This window comes from Polistes dominula, unplaced genomic scaffold, assembly GCF_049000335.1.
Source record: "Polistes dominula isolate Pdom_NZ unplaced genomic scaffold, Pdom_raw_medaka contig_11, whole genome shotgun sequence".
In the NCBI taxonomy this organism is placed as follows: Eukaryota; Metazoa; Arthropoda; class Insecta; order Hymenoptera; family Vespidae; genus Polistes; species Polistes dominula.
Window position 1 is genome coordinate 656,872 of NW_028301154.1, and position 20,814 is coordinate 677,685.

Sequence of the window (20,814 nt, forward strand, 5' to 3'; positions counted from 1 at the left end):
AAAACCATGAACGATGATCTCGCTAAAAGCTCGAACGATTTTATACTTGCTTTTTCTGTATACGTGTTTGAGTGCGTGCTTGTATATTTTTTTATTTTTCACATAATACTTTGTTTTTCAACAGTATAGATTTTTCATTGGCTTTCTAACAACGAATTTCATGTAATATCTTTTTCTTCAATTTATTTTCAAGTATTTTCAAATTGTTTATCATTCAAAAATCACAACGATTATTTTGTACAACTTCGAAACACATCAATTAATTTCGATGACACCAGCAGTAACAGGTCCGATAAACAATCTCGTAGAATTGAGCTTACGTTTTATGGGAATTTGGCCAAATTATGCTTACGCTAAAATATGTCGAATATTTTGGGTGAGTTCGATGTGCTCGATTTTGGTATTTCAATATTGGTACGTCGTGGCACATCTAAAATCAGGTAATTTGCCTGATTTGATGGATTGTTTGAGCATTACCTTGTCTAACAGTGTTTTCTTTATTAAATTAATTATACTTTGGATTAAAAATCGGTAAGTTGAAGAAACATTTAGCATTTATCGAACTTAAATCGATTAGATAGGATAACATTGATTTTAGGATCTTCAAAGAGATCCTTGATACTATGAGAAAGGATTGGGAAGAATGCGTTGCAACGAACAAAAATATCGACGCCATGACGAGACGAGTTACATTGTCTTATCATTTTTCTCGTTTCTTTGTAAGTTCTTACGTAATAAACGTAATATTTTTCTCATCTTACGTTTTCTTAAACAAGGACAAACAGTTGATTTTAAAAATGGAATTCCCATTTGATTACACGAGATCTCCGATCTACGAGATAGTCAATCTCGATCAATTCATTTTATTATTATTTGCAGCGTCTTCATCGAGTATGCTTAGTGCACTTCTCATAACTTTGGTGAGCATAATGATCTATGAAAAAAAAAATAATAATATAGATTGAAACAGATAATATTTAATCTTTTTTTTTTTTGTAGGTATTACACGTTGATGGTCAAGTAGAAATAATCTGTCGAGAATTATCAGAGATCTCAGTTATGGTTAAACAAAACGAATCTTGTAATAAAATGTTGAAATTGTCAGTGTTTAGACATCAAAAGATCATTTCTTTTACCGATAATCTTGAAAATGTTTTCACTTATATCGCATTGATACAATTTTTATGTAACACTATTGTCATTTGTGCTCTCGGATTTGTAATCGTTACGGTACGGTCAATAAATATATTTCTATTATTTTTATTACTTTAATTTGAGGGTTTTTTTTATTCCAGTCATTGAATACCGATCAAAGGTATACGATATTGAGTAAAATTGGGCCTTATTATATCCTGGCTAATATCGAGGCATTTGTTTTGTGCTATGCTGGCGAATTTTTAACCGCTAAGGTAGTGCAATAAATAAATATAAATGTTTTATTTCGTGTCAAATGGTTATTTTCAAACAATTTCAATGATTTATTTCAGAGTTCGATCATTGAACGTGCAGTTTATGATACGGCATGGTACAAGTTTGATTCAATCGATAGTCGAATTTTCCTCTTTCTATTGGTCAGATCTCAAAAACGATTTGCGATAACTGCCGGAAAATTTATGAACATGTCATTGGAAGGATTTGCCAGTGTAAGTAACATTGAATTATTTGTTCAAAGTTTCCATCTGATCAAATGACATTTGATTTTTTTTATTTTGTTCTTAGATGTTGAAAGCATCTGGATCATATTTATCGGTATTGTACGCAATGTATTGAACAACAAGAAAAACAAAAGATTATTACCTCAGTTTATAATTAGTTGTTACCTCAATAGGAATAATAAACTTTGAAAGAAACAACATTTTTCCATAGATTTCGTATCCTCTTTCTAATCTAAACGAACTTTCGACCAATATTTATCATCATTTACTCGACTTACTTTTTCTAACTTACTTTGCACATAAATTATCTTATGACCTATGACCAGTACGATCATTCAATTCAACCTGGCGACAACTGTCTTTGAACTTGAAGGGAGGAAAAAAAAGAACACGAAAGCAAGAAGTGCAACGCGACACACTTTCAACGTAGAAAATTAGATTTAACTACACTCAACAAAAGACCATAAACTTCATTTAAATGTTCTATCTATCATCCTTTAACTTCTTTCTTTCTTTCTTTATTTTTTTTTTTTATTTCTATTTTGTAAAGTTGCCAATTTGGTGAGTTCACCAAGTTCTTGGATTATTCAAACAAATGAAACTGTTCGATAGGTATTAGATGGTATTAGAATTGTCGACTTTTTTTTCTTTCTTTCTTTCTATTCTTTTCCCCATTACGTGTTTTTCCCCGTAAAACCTATAATCAGGAGGAGTCGATTTCCGTTCGAGCTGGCACGAGAAGAATATTTGATGAGAAACGAAGACGAGCCCGGTCGGACGTTAGTACAGTTAGTGTTAATGGGCCAAACGTTTCGTTCTATCACCAAGAGATCTACGATTAGGATCTTTACAAGACTTTTCTTTCTTTCTCCTATGAAAAAATACACGAACAAACCATGAAGAGTAAGTTGATTTTTTTATTTTTTTTATTTATTTATTATCATCAAAAAATTGATCAATAAATAATGCCGGAATTTATGATCAGTTCTTATCTTATATTTGATTACAAATTACCTCGCCAATATTTTCTCGCTTTATCTTCAAATTTTGGACATAATTTATTGATTCAATGAAATATATAAAAAAAGAAAAAAAAGGTGAAAATATAAAATAAGGTCATACACACGCGAGTGAGCGTACGTTGTACGTGGTTGTTGTTGAATGGGATTTGAGAGAATTCAATCAATTTTGAAGGATTAACTTTGAGCGTACCTCCAAACTTGGTTATCAAGCCCGTAAAATATATTCTGCACTTTATTGGACTATGGCCAGATTATAATTATGCGATTTTACATCGAATTATTTGGGTAATCGCTTTGGGTTCAGTTTTAATATTTCAATATCGATATATCATGATGCACGTTCTTACCGATGACCTGGCCGAACTAATGGATTGCTTCAGTATCACCGTGTCCAACAGTTTATTATTGATGAAACTTTGTATTCTTTGGAATCATCAAGGGTACGTCGATCGCGTTTTCAAACAATCCGATGGATTGTCAAAGTTATTTCAACAATTTCGCCTATTAGCACTCTTCGTGATCTTCTACTTATGATGAAGGACGATTGGTCCCTGACTATTTCAACTCTTCCCATGAAATATTGCGATGATATCATGATCGATAAGATTAAATCGTTGCGTCGTTTTACCAAACTATGTTTCTGTGGTTACTCCTTCAGTGCCATCATGTTCATATTTCCGGTATTATTATCCAACGATAGGATACTTGTGCTCAAAATGGAATTACCTTTCGATCCGTTCGTTTCACCGATTTATGAGATCATTTGTATCGTTCAGCTAGTCGAGGAAATTGCATTTGCTGCCACTTCTGGTATGCTCAATTGTGTCATCATGACTATGGTAAGGACTATCAATGACATTTCTATGCTCTTTATATAATTATTAACGAATTGTTTTCTTCATTTTCGTAGATACTTCACGTTGGTGGTCAGATCGATGTCATGTGTCGAGAAATAGAAGTTACGTTTGATCAATTTCAACTAAATGGTTCGTCATCTTTGACAACTTTGAAATATTTGATCGTCAAACACGATAGAATAATATTATTTTCGAGTTACATCGAGGACATGTTCACGTACATAGCTTTATTGCAATTTTTATCTAACACCATGGCTATATGTTTTTCTGGATTCGTCATCATGACTGTGAGTAGTGCATTTATATAATTAGATATTTGTGTATACCTTTAAACAAATGAAATTAATTATAATTAATGGTAAAAAGTCAGTGGACAGTGATGAGGCTGGTGCTATTTTAGGAAAAACTGTTCCATATTATGTGATCATTAACATAGAAGCATTTATTCTATGTTATATCGGTGAATATCTTAGTTCAAAGGTAAGATATTATTATATATATATATTCTTATTTTTGTATAATTAGTATGTAAATATAATTGTTTTCAGAGTATATTGATTGGAATATCAGCATATAATTTTGAATGGTACAAATTGGATCCAAGAGAGAGCAGATATATTTTCTTGCTGATACTTCGTGGTCAAAAAAAATTGACCATTACAGTTGGCAAATTTTTGGATTTGTCGTTGGAAAGTTTTGCGAGTGTGAGAAATATTCTTTTACTTTATATAATTTAATTTATATATATATATATATATTAAAAAATTACCTTTTTATTTTTAGATTTTAAAAGCTTCGGCCTCTTATGCATCCGTATTACACGCGATGTATTAAATTCCTCCATTATAAACAATCGAAGAAAATCTTCTTCAATAAAGAGATTCATTAGTTACAATGTTAATAGAATAAAATACGATGAAAAAAAATGAAATTCTTTCGAACGATTAGAAATAATAATTTTATCGATAAAAACAAATTGCAGTATATTTCAACATATGAATTACGATGTGATTGTTAGTTAGAAAAAAAAAACAAAAAAAAAAGAAATAGTTATTTCAAAATGATGATGCGTTTATTCTGACGAAGTTTACAAGCAAGAAACAACTTTCACGTTTTCATGATGACGATAATAAAGGAGGAGGAAGAAGAAGATGGGGGGTGGTTGACATATAACAAAAAAAAACTTTGCGTGTAAACTCACATAAGTTTTTGAATAATTTAATCTAATATCTTTCGATTATCGTAGTCTCCTTTCTCTCTCTCTCTCTCTCTTTTTTTTTCTTCTTTTTTTTTTTCTTTAGCACAGAGGGGTAGGTAGGATCCGTTCTTACTTTTATATATATATATATATATATATTTTTTTTTTTCATTTCTTTTTTGTTTACTAAGTTGAAGAAAGTAAGAGACATCACACCCCAACGCTAGCAATCTTTCTATCTTTCACAATCTCACGTAAAACCTATAATCATCGTCTGGATAAAGAACGATTTTGTTTTAATACACGCAACATTTTTATATTGCAAAAGTTTTCTTCGAACGTCGATCGTTGTTCTTCTCTTGTCTTCTTCTTCTTTTTTTATTTATTTATTTATTTATTTATTTTCTTCTTACTTACGTGTTGAAGATTAGAAGAAGAAAAGAACAGAAAATAAAATGTTTCACTCAGGAGACAAACGCGTTCAGAGTTAAAGAAAAAGAAAAAGAAAAAGAAATAGAAAGTTTACTTGGGGATTTATTTTTCTTTTTTTTTTCAAAGATAATTTTCTTAATCACAACTTGTCTGGTTGGATGATATTTTATCAAATACAATTTCAAGGATGATAATTTCTAACGTCAGTAGTCCGATAAATCGACTCGTTGAATTAAGTTTACGTCTTATTGGTCTTTGGCCTGATTATTCTTATGAAATAATTCATCGTGTAATTTGGATAATTAGTATGTGTTCAACTCTTGTTTTTCAATATTGGTATCTCGTAATACATTCAACGTCAGGTGATTTGCCCGATTTGATGGATTGTTTGAGTATTACACTGTCAAATAGTGTATTTTTTATGAAATTAATTATACTTTGGATGAAAAATCGGTAAGCTTTGAATAAAATACATTTCTATGGATGATTCTTATGGTTGTTCTATGATTGTTCTAAATTGTTTGTTCTTCTATTTTCAAAAAACTGTGCATAAATATTTTTCCTCTCTCTCTCTCTCTCTCTCTCTCTCTCTCTCTCTCAGTGTTTTCGGTGATATTGTACAAATGATGAACGAAGATTGGTCAAATTGTGCGAACATAGAAAATAATTTGGAAACTATGTCAAAAAGGGTTACATTGTCCAAACGTTTTTCAAGTTTCTTCGTCAGTTCTTATTCGATAGGGGTGACTTTTTTCTATCATTCGCATTATTTAGTCAAGAAAAACAATTGATTTTGAAAATGGAATTGCCATTCGATGCTACAAAATCACCGATCTACGAATTGGTTAATGTCGTTCAGTTTCTTCAAGAATTTATGGCTGCTTCGATGTCAAGTATGCTCAGTGCAATTCTCGTTACATTGGTAAGTACAATATTAATGATTATAATAATAATAATAATAATAATAATAATAATTAATATAAATGAATAAAAAGTTTAAATCAATCTAGATATTGCACGTTGATGGTCAAGTGGAAATAATATGTCGTCAATTATCGAATATATCATCGACAATACGAAATGGCGAATCTTGTAATAAAATATTAAAATTATCGATTTACAAACATCAAAGGATCATAGCATTTACGGATAATATTGAAAATATATTTACGTATATTGCACTGATTCAATTCTTATCAAATACACTTGTTATATGTTCCCTTGGATTTTTGATTGTTACGGTAAATAAATATCGATCGTAATATATGTATAATATATTGTGTCTTTTGTTCGTTTGTAAACAAACAAAAACAAAATCTCTTCTTTTTGCACAGTCTTTGGATTCTCAAAAGAAAGCTGTAATTTTAGCTAAAACAGTTCCTTATTACGTTCTAGCAAATCTTGAAGCATTTGCTCTTTGTTACGCTGGTGAATATCTCACTTCTAAGGTAAGTTTAATTTATAAGTAATTTTAATCCTTTTTCGGGGGTCCACTCTTAGCCACCAAAGCCATCACACAAGAAACCGTGCTAATCTTATATTTATGTTTAATTTATATTTATTTATATTTATTATATTTATATTAATATTTAATATTTTATATATATATTATTGTGGATATTATTTTATATACCCAATTTAATATTAATAATGTTTAGTATATATATATAAATTATTTTGACCAATACGACACTAATGTCCAAATTGAATACGTTTGAAAAGGGTTAAATAGAAATTATTTTGATAATCATCCATTAACTATTTCCTTCATCCAACAAATCATATAAAAACAAAACCATGTTGTGTGGTTTTATTTGTAGAGCGCAGATATCGAGAGAGCAGCTTACCATTTGACTTGGTACGAATTGAATCCTAAGGAAAGTCGATTTTTATTACTTCTAATGGTCAGATCAAGAAAACCATTTGTAATCACTGCTGGAAAATTTATGAATTTATCTTTGGAAGTATTCGCTAGTGTAAGATATATTCTTACCTTTGACAATATATTTTATTTCTTATTTTATAATAATGTATAATAGAAAACATTTGTTTCAGATGTTAAAAGCTTCTGGATCATACGTTTCAGTTCTTTATGCGATGTATTAAATATTTCCTAACTAAATTTCATTCTATCACTCTCTTTTGACAATTTCTATTAATATAAATAGAATCTTTAGATAGATTTTTTTTAATAGTTTTGTTTTTTCTTTCCTTTAACACTTTCCATGCCACGTATGTACCACAGGTGGTACACTTACCATTAGAAATATTTATTTAATTCACTAATAATTCACATATAATATATAATAATAATATATTAGGTATAAATATATTTATAAGTAATTTATTTCTGTAAAAGAATATTTCTATTATAATATTGATGCATAATACAAAATGCAGTATAGAAACAAAACACATAAGTTTGTTTTATAATTATATATATATTTACAATTTATATTATATCATTTATTGTATATTATAAGTTAATTATTATAAATATAACAATTAATAATTACATATAATTTGATTCAAGCAAAATTAAATGACCTGAATTACAAGTCAGGTAAAAAAGGGCTTGGCACGGAACGTGTTAACAAATATGATATTTTTTTCAAAATCAAATTAACGTTCAACTTACCAGAAATTATGTTGAAACTTTTGTTAGAACAAAATTCAATTGGTTTTCATTTCTTTATTTCTCTCTCTCTCTCTCTCTCTTTCTCTCTCTCCTTTCTCTCTTCATGTCACATTTTCGTAGAAATAAAAACTTTGTACGTTATTTCTTCAGTAAGAAAAATAAGAACGAATGTGGCCAGCTCTCTCTCGCATGTGTAACTCCCATGAATATGGATTTGCATTATTAAATTGAATGATTTTCAATCACGAAGGGTTCTCTCTCTTTCTCTCTCTCTCCCTCTCTCTCTCACTCTCTTACTCAAACTTACAATTTCTATATTTTAGTTTTCTTCCTTTTCAATTCAAGATTTATGCAATAATATGTTTTTCCTCTATTCTTTTCACATAATATTCTTTAACGTTGAACACTGTAATCATACTTGAAAAACTATCAATTTAAAATGAAGTGAGGGATGAGGAAAGATTGTGGGAGGGAGGGTGGGATTGGTAGAGGCACCAATAGAAAAAAAAAAGAAATATCTCGTATCATTTCAATTTCATTTTCTTTCGATCGTAGTTCGTTCCTTCGTTGTCCAATGACAAAAAATAAATAAATAAATAATACATAGGAAAAAAAGTTTGTTTCAATTAAGAAAAAAAAATATTCGAAATCACAAATTCAATGTTACCTGCCAGTCCAATAAATCTTTTGCTGGAGTTTAGTTTACGTTTTACTGGGTTATGGCCTGGTTATACTTATGCTATTATTCATCGTGTTTTTTGGATTTTGACAATGTGTTCTACTCTATCTTTTCAATTTTGGTATATTTTTGCACACAATCGATCGGGAGATTTACCAGGTTTGATGGATTGTTTAAGTATTACTGTATCAAATAGTCTACTTTTTGTGAAATTAATTATACTTTGGATGAAACACAGGTAAGTGTTTTATTTTATCCAATGTGATTTACATCTGTGTAATTTCATTTTTTTGTTTTTTGTTTTTATATAATTTCATCAGAGTGTTTAGTGAGATTTTGAAAATGATGATAGACGATTGGAAAGATTGTTTAATCGAGAAAGAAAATGTTGAAATAATGTTGAAGAAAGTGAAATTATCGCGTCGTTACACGAACTTTTTCGTTGGTTCTTATTCCATAGGTGTTACATTCTTCCTTTCATTTGGTTTATTTGCACGAGATAAACAATTGCTTCTTAAAATGGAATTACCATTTGACGCTACGAGATCACCGATTTATGAGCTCGTCAATCTTGCTCAATTTCTTTTAGAATTTGTAGCTGCTTCTATCTCGGGTATGACGAACGCTTTGCTGGTTACTTTGGTAAGGAAAAAATTCTAACTACGTTAAAGAAAAAGAAAAAGAAAAAAAAAACCTAAATACACTTTGCCATTTACTACTTTTTTTTTTATTTTTTTATTATTTTTCAACGTTACATTTTATTTGTAAAAATTTGTCTATAGATACTTCACGTCGATGGTCAAGCAGAAATAATTTGTCAAAAGTTGTCAGAAATTTCGAAAATTGTGAAGAATCGTTTATCTTGTAATAAAATGTTCAGACCATTGATCAAAAGGCATCAAAAGGTCATAACTTTCGCTGAAAATATTGAAAATATATTTTCTTATATAGCATTGATGCAATTTCTTTCGAATACTTTGGTTATTGGGTTATTGGGTTTTTTGATAGTTACGGTGAGTTAATGTATATAATCATTATAATATTATAATATATATTAATAATTATATATATTATTTTTTTATTTTATTTTAAATTATTAATTTAAAGATATGTTTTACGATAACAGTCGCTAGATTCGGAACAAAGATCTGTTATATTAGCAAGGACTATTCCATATTACATTTTAGTCAATTTGGAAGCTTTCGTTCTTTGTTTTGCTGGTGAATTTATAAGATCTAAGGTAAAATAATAATTATTACTAATATTAAAAATGATGCACATGATGTTTCTTAAATGATTATTAAAATGTATACTTTTATATTTTGAGAGCACAGCTATCGAAAAAGCAGCTTACGAATGTAATTGGTACAATCTCGACCACAACGACAGTAGATCATTAATGTTATTGATGATCAGATCTCAAAAACGATTTAAAATCACTGCTGCCAAATTTATGGAGTTATCTTTAGAAGGATTTGCTCAAGTAAATATATTCTCTTTGAAATATTAATTTAATATTTGAATATTTGTCTTCATTTAATTCCCTTTTTCTTGTTTTTTTTTTTTTTCGTTTATTTCTCTTTTTATCGTTGTAGATGTTGAAGGCATCAGCTTCCTACGTTTCTGTACTTTATGCGAGTTATTAAATTATTCATTATTTTGAAATTTATTATATTTTCACATTATCTATCACTATTTATCTAAAAGAAAATTAAATCATTATATGTATCAATATTTTGTACATAAATTAATAAAAAAGTATATTTTGCTAAATAAATTGCAGTTTTGTACTTTCGATGATTCGTTTCTTTGGTACGTGATTTTACAAATACAAAAAGTGTTTGATGAAAATGTATTTACTCGTATGTTATTTTACAGATAATTCACGTTGGATGGTCAAGACGACAGACTCTGTGAAATCCTGTTTATGTATAAGTGGAAAGGATATGAAAGGAAGAGAGGTTACCATAGTTTGCTTTACTCTGTCTGTGATCTTTAAACATCAAAGTATCATCCTTTTTCTATGATAACATCGAATCTCTCTTCACTTATTTTCAATTTCATGCAATTTGTGACGACGAACATACTTCATCGTACGTTGCTGTAAGTATATTAAAATACAAAATAAATATCATCGAATATAAATAACTAAACAAATATAAAAATGCATTTTGCATTTAATTTTGTCCATGTTGGATATATATTCTGACAAAAATAAAGAAATAATGTAAATCAGAAAGCCACGAATAAAAACATTGATATTAAACGTAATCTCGTAAAATGTATTTATTAAAAGACGAGTAACAAATTGAAAATACATTTTTAATGGAAACGTCAAGTAAAAAGGAAAACAAGAAAAGTAATTGTGAACACATTTTCTATATTATAAATGTCGTGGGGAGGATAAAAATAAAATAACATAAAAAAAAATAAAAAATGAAAAATACATTTGATATAAATGTTATATACATACAACAACAAAATGTAAAAAAAATGAGGGAAAATGAAAAGAAGACACGTTGAAATACAAATTTCGTGCATACGTGTAAAATAATAACAATAAATATACAAATGTATTTTAAACGGGAACGCGCATTTATTATAATGTAATATTTTGAATAAATAGATAAAGTATGTTTTTTTTTTTTTAAATAATATATAATATATATAAAGATTAGAAAATAAATATAAATAAATTGAATCGTTGTAATCGAGCAAGTAATCAAAATTCGAAGTAGATAGGGTTACAAAGATGATATGGCCCATTTGTTTGTTTTTTTTTTTAAATTAAAAAATCACATAATTTATGCTGAATTGAATGTAAACTTTAGACCAATTTAAAAATAAACGGTCCATATTTTTATGTATACTTTTCTTTTTTTTTCTAGCGATCTTGATCGAGGCCTTTGTCATCTGGTTTGCAAGAGAGTACGTCACTGCCAAGGTCGGAGCCAGACACGATCGATTCGACGCTATTCGTCTGTCCTTTTCTTCTCTACCTTCCTTCCTTCCTTCCTTCCTATCCTCTCTCTCTCTCTCTCATCTCTCTCTCTCTCTTTTTCCTCGTGTTGTCGAAAAACAAAACCCACAAATTTAAATTTTTCAAATATTCTTTTCTGTAAGTATTTCAGTATAATCCAATTAAAGTAATTGCTTGCGAATCGATACGATACGATTCAAAATCAAACAACAATCGATTATTAATTCGTGTTTATAATTTGCAATTAAATGTTTATTAAATCCATCACTAAAGACAATCTAAATTTCAAAATAACTATAATAAATTTACTGAAATATCTTATAAGCAAATTAATATGTATAAGAAACTATAATGTATAACTACTCTAATGTCGCTAATAATCTCTGATGGTTGATGGGACATTAAATAAAGTTTTATATATATATATATATATATATAAAATTTAGCTAAATATTATAGTTAGAAAAATTATCAAATGTTTTCTTTATAGAATGTATTTCAATACTTCAAACATTTTTATTATTTTTATTTGTTTTTTATTTTTATTACTGATTAATATAGAATTGTTTTAAATTAGAACAGTTTCGAGAAGGGGGGGGGGCCATTGTACAAATTTCTGTTCTTCTCGTCATTTATCGATCACATGATTATTAATAGTCATTTATACGTATATCTATGTGTACGTGAGTATACATTCAAAATGCTGTTAAAATATTAATAATTATAGCGAGTTAACATATTAAATTTTTCAATTGTACATTACAATTACTATAAAAGATGAAATATCATTTTGAACGATAATTTTTAGTCAATTCTAATTGATAATAATTCAACAAACTAAATGGATTAGATACGTGCTAATGTTAATGCGTCAAAATAAATTTCATGAATGTATTTTAACAAACAATACATTGAAAACGAACAACTATTTTATAAGAAGATATTGTTAGAAATTGTTTTACGCAACGTTTGAACGTCATATTAAATTATCCCATGGTTTATATAACTAATGTTCACAATACCGTATATACAGTATATACGTACACTTTATATAACTAAAAATTTCTAGATTATCCCCTAGTTAGTAGAGAATATTAAAAAATATTGAATACATGTGTATTTAATATTAAAAAGACATTAAATTTTTAATGTCTCTTTTTAATATTAAACACACGTGTATATTCAATATTTTTAAATTATAATAAATAAATCTAAATTAAATTAAATTAAAATATAATCAATTTTATTTTATTAATTCTCACATATATTTATCCTAGAAAAAAAAAACAAAAAAAGTAAGAACAAAAATACCAAAACATGCACACGCATATTATATTCGAAGCTACTAACGATGATAATTATTTTATTAATGTTCAAACAATTTTAGAAAAAAAAAGAGAGAGAGAAAAAAAATCAAATGTGATCGATCTTCGTAGAAAGATAGAAAGATAGAAAGATTAATCGTAGGAAGATAAAAAAAAAAAAAAATGATCGACGATCGAAGTTTAAAGATCGAATCGATCATTCTAACAACGATTCAAAGCAGTTTTATCAGTCATAGAGAAATAGAAATAGAAATAGAAAAAAGAGTAACGTTTATATCAAATTGTACAATATGTATATGCCCGGAAATACATGCGACTACACCTGAGAAAGAGTGAGAGCGAGAGAGAGAGAGAAAGAGAGAGAGAGGGAGAGGGAGAGGGAGTGAGAGTTTCGACTATTTTGGAATCGAAAGCACAACGACGAAGGCTTTTCGTGCACGATTCTCTCCAGGAAAAGCTGATGCTTCCTTCTCTCTCTCCCTTTGACTCGGTATTGCCAGCAGTGGGAACTTCCCGGGCCGAGCGAATTGGTCTCCATGGAAACCACCCCAAAGCCAATCCGGGGTGCATTCGTACGGACATTTACCCCTGTCGAGGCGCGTCTGCAACTACCTCGCTTTCCACACCCCACTTCAACCCCTATCTTTCTCTCTTCTATATTCCACCAGCATTTTCACCCTTCTCCTTCTCTCTGCTTCTTCCTTCTCTCTTTCTTTCTCTCTCTCTCTCTCTCTCTCTCTCCTTCTCTTTCTTTGTCCCTGTCTGTCTGTCTGTCTGTATTTCTATCTCACTTTATCGTTGATTTTTCCCTCTGCGCCTGGCACCATGCAACCCCGCAGACACTGTTGCGTGCCCGATTGCCCAGGACCGAACGTTTAATCCTCAGGACCCTTAGTCATACATCCCTTTTACTATAATCTTTTATTATTTTATTTATATAAGATAAGCTTTTTTTTCTTGCATTATTATTTATTTATTCAATTCAATTCATTCTTAACATATTTCTGACCGTTGATGTGAATTCACGTCTTTTCTAGTTCTATTCCTGGTTGTCGCTGACGTGATTCACGTTATTTTACATTTTAAAAATTTAATAAAAATAAATTTATATATTATATATTATATACTATATTATTAATACAATCCATTGAATATTTTATGATTGTCCTATGAGTACTAGGACATTTTTCTAAGTACTCACATCACATATAATAGGAATCGGATATATTTTCAATCTATTTCAATATTATGATGTATTCCTGTAAAAGCAATATAGAACATACATGAAATATATAAAAGTATTATACTTCACCATGAGAACACTTTAAAGGTATACTATTAATATATCAAAGCTCGTTAAAATTCGTTCGGGCAAAACCGTAATGTCTTCTTGTCAGTCCTGGAGTTGGAGAAGGACGATGAAAGAAGAAGGGCTAACTAGCCAGCCCTTTACCAAAACTTCGATAATTAAATCTCTGGTTAGATGAGGGAGGAAAAGTATAGGAACTATATATATATATATAAGAAGAAGATTTTCCTTTGTGCTTTTGTCGAGAACAAGCGATCGAAGTAGGAACATCGAAGCTTCCTGTTCCTTTCTTTCTTATTTACCCTCTCCCTATATTTTTTTATCCCTTCTTTCGAGTTCTAACAAACAACCATAATGCTAAGGGTTGATCTACGAAATCGAATCTATTTTCTATACTTTTATTTTATTTTTTTTCATAAATATCTTTAATCACATATTTTTTTGTGAACAAAAATATGTGATTAATCAGCTTTTTGTCATCTACCGAAAATTTAATTATCGGTTGACATTGCAATTAAGAGTCACTATCATTACATGAACATTAATTTGTTATTAGAATTTTATTTAGTATTCTATTAGAATTTGTTAGAAGAATCTACAGCTGAATTGTCGGAATCCTAGTGGTCGATAAAGTGTTAATAAGTAAGCGCTAAAATGCGCTACTTCTGCGAATTCTTAGGGAAATTCACTAAGTCAGGCCACAGACGTTACTTTGTATTGAAAAAAATATTTGAACGTGTCACATGTCACATATGACGGAGGTGGCTTAAACGGAAAGTTTAGTGTCAGTCACCAATGGCTGACGTGGCGCTCAACGTGTTACACTGACAGAATTGTTCTATTGATAATGTCATGCTTTATAATTTATGTTCATTTGTTTACTAATGTTGTAGGAAATTTCATCAACGTATTAGATGTGTGTATGTGATACATCGAAAAGATTTAATTCAAAGAGAAACATTTGCATCCACGACATCTTCAATTGTACGTGTTAATTCAAGGATGCTGTTCTAACAGAAACTACCCTTTTTCCTCTGTATCTGCAAAATATATATGTGCATGTATGTATAAATATGTGTGTTCTGAAAAGATATACACGGAGGTAGGTATGCATGCATATGTAAAATTCGTGGAAACAAAAGGTTCTATTTATTCATGCTAATTCGCAAAGCAAATCTCATTCTCTCTCTCTCTCTCTCTTTCTTTTTTTTTTGTTTTGTATTTTCGTTCATTCTTTTCACTTTATTTTTAAAGTGAAAACTTCTTTAGAACGGGGGGATGATTTGAACAAAATTCAGATATGAAAATATTATAACAAATAAATCCTACACAATTATCTTACTCTTGATACTATGCATTCGTCTCATTCTCTCGAAATTTAATTTTTTCAAGGTTTCACTTTTAACACGTGTGATCTGCACACATGATATTTTATTTTGATTTCATATAAATTACTGAATATTATTTTTAAAATATATGTATTAACTAATAACAATATTAGAGTTTAATTTTTATCATTATTTATAAAATTATTTGATTCGCAAACATTGTTTTAAAGTGTTATGATGAAGAGAATATTGTAGAATAGTAAAAAGTACCACTGAGCAAAAGAAAGAGAGAGAGAGAGAGAGAGACAAAACGATATTGTACAAGCGCAAAAGGGGTGGTGGTGCTCGGTTAGTGTAACTTCTTTTTCTATTTCTTTTTTCAAAAGAGCCCGAAGCTACGGTTGCATGAACAACAAAAAAAGAGAGAGAGAGAGAGAGAGAGAGGATCGTTGATCCGATCCATTGTTAAGAGCCAGCTGATGTCGTCGCGTGCCAGTTGCGTGCGAGACCAACCCCCCGACCTACCATTTCATCACCCCATTTGCCCCCTTTTTTACCCCTTCTTCTCGTACACGTATTATTTTCCGTTCGGGCTTTTGCACTCTTTATGTTAATTTTTATACGATACTTGTTCCCTCTCTCTCTCTCTCTCTCTCTCTCTCTCACTCTTTTCTTTTCTACCAAGAGAGAGAGAGAGAGAGAGAGAGAGTCCCCATAGAAAAATTCTTTCATTACTTTACCTTATTTAGGTCACGTACAACATTAGATACGCTATTGTTAAATCTTTTGCAGCAATCCCTTTTTTATCTTTTGAAAATTGCTAGGGTGTGTCCACTTTTATTTTGTCCGAGAGATTACAAAGAAATCCTATCATCTTCTTCACTTTTTATTTTTAATATATTTATGCATCTAATTGATTCTTATGGAAGGTCTATTGAATTGTTCGAAAAGTAATTTCATTTTGTTCCTGATACAATAAAGTTGCATTAGTTGATGTAAATTGGCAAATAACAACACGTGAGATTGGTTGATTGGTGAGTGGTTAAATTTATCAAATTCAACTTTTTATGACCACTTGAAAGACCCAGTAGACCTCGAAGCAAAAATTGTCATCATTTTTACAAAAGAAAAGTGAAATTATTGTTCGAACAATTCAATAATATCGCAATTAACCACCGTTTTACAATTATCTATGAGAAAATGATCAAGAAAAAATAAGAAATACAATTATTATATGAATATTATAATTAAATCTTTTGCACTCGAAGTGATATTTTTCATTTCACATATTACCAACAATTTACAGAGCAATTTTAATAGAAAAAAAAATAATAATAATAATATTCACGTATTATAAACAAATGACATATGCGTGGTTAAAAGAAAATGTCATGTTTGATATGTTGCAAACTGAATTCAATTTGTTGCAGTTTTTACTTTTTTTTTTATTGTGTCCGTAGCGGAACTCTCCAATGCAAAGGGTTAATCTTTCAACGAATTTTTCATTTTCATGGAAACACACATAAGTGTTTGTAAAGTTACTTCCCCCCCCCCCCATAGAATGAATGAAACTTTATAGTAGATTCGAATAGAATAAAGCCAGAGGGAGGGAGAAAGGGAGGGAGTTGTGTAAAGAAGAAGAAGAAGTTGGTAGATTATTCGTTAAATTTTGGTACACCCTGTATTGTCGTGAAGCCATTAAGGACCTTGGGGTCCTGTGATGGAGGCGTGTACGGGTAGACTCACCACTTATGGCAGATGGCACGAGGAGGCCCGTGCGTCAGGCAGCTGCAACTCGGACATATCCTATGTGTATTTATATATATACATATATATATAAAAGTATGCATATGTACTCTATAGAAAAAAAAAAGAAAGAGAGAGAGAGAGAGAGAGAGAGAGAGAGAGAGAGATAGAAAAAGAAATTAGAGCGTGGCAGATAATAGCATGCATATACACGTATTAAGGGAGACCAACGAGAAGCCTCATAAAAAAGGGGAGGTGCCCAAAGTGAGCAGGAGGCCCCATGAATTGGGTCTTCCAATACCAAAGAAAAATTCTATTCTCAACAAGAGGAACCTGTTCGTTTCTTTGACCCGTGCCCATCATCTTAATAACAGTCATTTATATATAAACTGTGAAATAACTTAACGTTTCATATGGATATTTATTATTGCAAGGCTATTGGGTTGTCTGGAAAGTTCGTGCCGATTTTTGATAGGTAGCACATAAAGTTCTTTTGATAAAAAAAACCTAAGATAAGTTCTAGAAGGACGAAATTTTGAAATTATTTTTAAAGCATGGATAAAGGTTGTTGTGTAGAACAGAATGACACTTATATATAATTTAACACATTCGCTAACTCTGACGTGGATTCACGTCATTTTACATTTTAAAAATTTAATAAAAATAAATTTATATTATTTTAAAATTATTATTATTTTATTATTACTTTATTAGTATTTTATATATATATATATATATATGTATATATTTATATTTACATATTTTTTTTCGTCAAAATCGGCACGAACTTTCTGAACCATCCAATATTTCTATAAACTATTTCAATATTTTATATTCGCTCGTATATTTTATTTATTTATTATATGCAAAATGAAATTATATTATCCATGCAAAATAAATAGAAAATTTATTTCTTAAATTTTCCTGTTTTCACAATATGGGGTTCAATAAAATGACGATGCTTTTATTCGTAAGTTACAATTTACGTGAATGTTTGATAATGAAAGAGGTGTTATATCTACAAGAAGAAAAACAGTACCAATGCTAACAGGACAAGAGAAGAAACAGCAACAGCAGCTGCGAAATTGTTTGAATCGACTCGAGTGAGCAGCTGTCCTCTCTCTCTCTTTCTCTCTCTTTCCCTCTCTTTCCCTCTCTCTTTTCGAATATCTCGATTCTGCTTCTGGATTTCGTGTCTCTTGCACCATATGGGCCGTCTAGATTCGAGTGGGCCCTGTATTCCTTAAATAAAGTCTACGTTTTACCAGTCTCACCAATCTCGTGTCAACGTTTTTTTTTTTTTTTTTTTTTTAATCAAACTATTGTGCTGATAAAATAATACATTTTTTGATATACATATATTCCATCTGTCTTTCATTTTTTTTTCTCGTTTGTTTATAATAATCGTTAAAATTACATTTTGAATTTATATAGTTTCAAATAATGTGCTGAATGAAATAATTGATAAACTAACTCATATCTTTTTTCTTCTCTAAACGTTATTCTCCATTTTTATTTGAGTTGGCAAGAAAGTAATTTGAGCTTGCACCAATAAATAAAGTTATGTTTGTTTCGTTATTCTATGTTAGAATTTTGTTCTTTTGATGTTTGGTAGTTGACACTTTTTAGGTTGCTATAGAAACAAATTCTGTGTAAATAATTTTCTTTACAACTGTTAGTTTAGAAACAATTGAGTTTTAGTTCACACTAAAAAATCGAAATGACTTTCTTGCCAACTATGACAACCCAATATATATATATATATATATATCCTTTTTACTATATATTTTTGTTGTATTATAACTTAATCCTCAAAAAAATATTGTTCGCCGTTTCATCTCGAAGAAATGATTATTTTTTATCGAGAGAGTTACCAAACTGTTGGAATTTCAACGAGACAGAGAAGCATTCGTTGGATTTTCGATGCAGATTATCTATCCAGATAAACGTGAGCGTGTGTAGATATGTATGTATGTGTATGTGTGTGTTACGAGGAAAGGCTTGACCGGCAATGGTGCGCGCGAGCGCGTAATTCCGCTCGTCGTCATAGTCGTTTATATCGATGGTGACGAATCGATGTGTCCAGAGGAAATCGTAATAAACGAGGATTTCGATATACACATACATATATACATGCATCATACACGGATAAAAGGTAGAATGATGATATGCGTTTCGTGGGAGAGGAATGGGCGAATGAAAAGACAATCGTGTGTATGTGGATTATTTTCTGACGATATGCGCCACGGATGCGCTACGGATGCGCCACGGATAGTGCACGGATGCGGCATGGATGAAACGCGTTTATTAAATCCCCGTGATGCTAGTTCATATCCAGTTTTTTGTTGTTGTCTTTCCCAACATGCCGAAATTCCCTGTCAAGTTATTATTTTCCAAAACAATTTCTTCCTATTTGAAACAACGCCTTTTTACACGTTTGTTTTTTCCCGCAAAAGAAATATTATTTTATATAAATATAAATTATATTAAATTATATAATATAAATATAATATAATAACAATAAATTAATTATTAAGTTGGCAGGAAAGTAATTTATAAATAAAACATATTTATATTTAATAATAATAATAAATTAATATAATATATAATATACTTTCTTGCCAACTCAATAATATTATATATTTAAAATATATAAATATATATTAAAATACTCATATTATTTTATAATATAATAATATATATATTTACTTACTACCGAAATTACTTTCTTGCCACAACCCATATATAATATATATATAATATCATTTTATAATAAATCTCTTTCTCTATTTTTCTCAGATTTAAAGATGCAATATTATATTGACTAAAAGAAAATGATTTTATAAATTAACAAAAAAAAGAATCGATCACACCCTGTCTTATAAATCTCACCCCCAGTGTTCTCTGTCATTTTCTCGTTTCACAATTGCATTCGAGAATAATCAGTATGCTTCTGCCTTCAGGCAAATCGTTCAATCGCGAAACGAGTTAGAAACGATTTCGAAGTAAAAGTAAGAAGGGTAGCAGTACTCTTGTTCCTAATATAATATATACATGTATATACGCACATGCATATATATATATATATATATACCCCCAGTGTCGAAAAAAAGGGGAGGAAATTGGGTGGGACGGGGGTTGTTCATTGTCCTACGTAGATTCTCGTCTCAGTGCCAGCTGTTGCTATTTTTTTGTCTCCCCTTTCCTCCCGTTCCCCCCTATTTCTCTTTCTCTCATACTCATTCACCTTCCCCCTTTTTTCCAACACGCATTTTCCTTTGTTGAAAATCATCCACGTTTCGAGCGACGATCCGTACCAAAATTAATCAAAAGGGATCGTCTGCACGTGGACATCACCCCCTTTACCACCCTCTCTCAATCTTCGTGGGGTAGCATCTCACTTCGATCAAAATATTAAGTAGCATGAACAACGTTCAACTATTCTTATTAAAGCTTATTCCCTTTCTTTCCTCCCTTTTACTATTTTGTTTTTTGTTTGAAGTAAAAACAGAAGCTCAAAGAAACAACCCAGAAAAGCTCAAAAAAAAGAAACCCCAGAAGCTCCAAAAAAATCTCATAATATTTATATTTTATTTTAAATATTGATTATGAGAGATATATTTATTTGTTAGTTATGGCGTTGCC

General features: G+C 30.0%; 4 protein-coding genes across 4 annotated transcripts; all 4 read left to right on the top strand.

The window, feature by feature from the left end:
* Window positions 1-188: 188 nt before the first annotated feature.
* On the top strand, window positions 189-1,770 carry LOC149030550 (odorant receptor 13a-like). The gene is made up of 6 exons (XM_089178579.1): window positions 189-531; window positions 599-920; window positions 1,000-1,230; window positions 1,296-1,409; window positions 1,488-1,643; window positions 1,720-1,770. Exons 1-6 carry the CDS (start codon window positions 269-271, stop codon window positions 1,768-1,770), a joined length of 1,137 nt encoding a protein of 378 aa, XP_089034705.1. The 5' UTR covers window positions 189-268.
* Window positions 1,771-3,743: 1,973 nt separating this feature from the next.
* On the top strand, window positions 3,744-4,427 carry LOC149030551 (odorant receptor 85b-like). The gene is made up of 4 exons (XM_089178700.1): window positions 3,744-3,821; window positions 3,901-4,014; window positions 4,083-4,238; window positions 4,318-4,427. Exons 1-4 carry the CDS (start codon window positions 3,744-3,746, stop codon window positions 4,366-4,368), a joined length of 399 nt encoding a protein of 132 aa, XP_089034826.1. The 3' UTR covers window positions 4,369-4,427.
* Window positions 4,428-5,348: 921 nt separating this feature from the next.
* On the top strand, window positions 5,349-7,364 carry LOC107071093 (odorant receptor 10). Its single transcript, XM_015329798.2, is given in 7 exon segments — window positions 5,349-5,617; window positions 5,766-5,917; window positions 5,920-6,086; window positions 6,175-6,405; window positions 6,499-6,612; window positions 6,985-7,140; window positions 7,220-7,364. Coding segments are annotated over 7 exon segments (1,137 nt in total). The 5' UTR covers window positions 5,349-5,351; the 3' UTR covers window positions 7,271-7,364.
* Window positions 7,365-8,462: 1,098 nt separating this feature from the next.
* Window positions 8,463-10,127, top strand: LOC149030552 (odorant receptor 82a-like). Its single transcript, XM_089178654.1, has 6 exons — window positions 8,463-8,719; window positions 8,802-9,123; window positions 9,264-9,494; window positions 9,608-9,721; window positions 9,809-9,964; window positions 10,077-10,127. Exons 1-6 carry the CDS (start codon window positions 8,463-8,465, stop codon window positions 10,125-10,127), a joined length of 1,131 nt encoding a protein of 376 aa, XP_089034780.1.
* The last annotated feature ends 10,687 nt before the right edge of the window (window positions 10,128-20,814 follow it).

Coding starts and splice junctions, on each gene's coding strand:
- LOC149030550 (XM_089178579.1), top strand. CDS start 269: ATGACACCAGCAGTAACAGGTCCGATAAACAATCTCGTAGAATTGAGC. Junction 1,231..1,295: donor TCGGATTTGTAATCGTTACG/GTACGGTCAATA, acceptor TTTTTATTCCAG/TCATTGAATACCGATCAAAG. Junction 1,410..1,487: donor GCGAATTTTTAACCGCTAAG/GTAGTGCAATAA, acceptor GATTTATTTCAG/AGTTCGATCATTGAACGTGC.
- LOC149030551 (XM_089178700.1), top strand. CDS start 3,744: ATGTTCACGTACATAGCTTTATTGCAATTTTTATCTAACACCATGGCT. Junction 4,015..4,082: donor GTGAATATCTTAGTTCAAAG/GTAAGATATTAT, acceptor AATTGTTTTCAG/AGTATATTGATTGGAATATC. Junction 4,239..4,317: donor CGTTGGAAAGTTTTGCGAGT/GTGAGAAATATT, acceptor TTTTATTTTTAG/ATTTTAAAAGCTTCGGCCTC.
- LOC149030552 (XM_089178654.1), top strand. CDS start 8,463: ATGTTACCTGCCAGTCCAATAAATCTTTTGCTGGAGTTTAGTTTACGT. Junction 9,722..9,808: donor GTGAATTTATAAGATCTAAG/GTAAAATAATAA, acceptor TTATATTTTGAG/AGCACAGCTATCGAAAAAGC. Junction 9,965..10,076: donor CTTTAGAAGGATTTGCTCAA/GTAAATATATTC, acceptor TTATCGTTGTAG/ATGTTGAAGGCATCAGCTTC.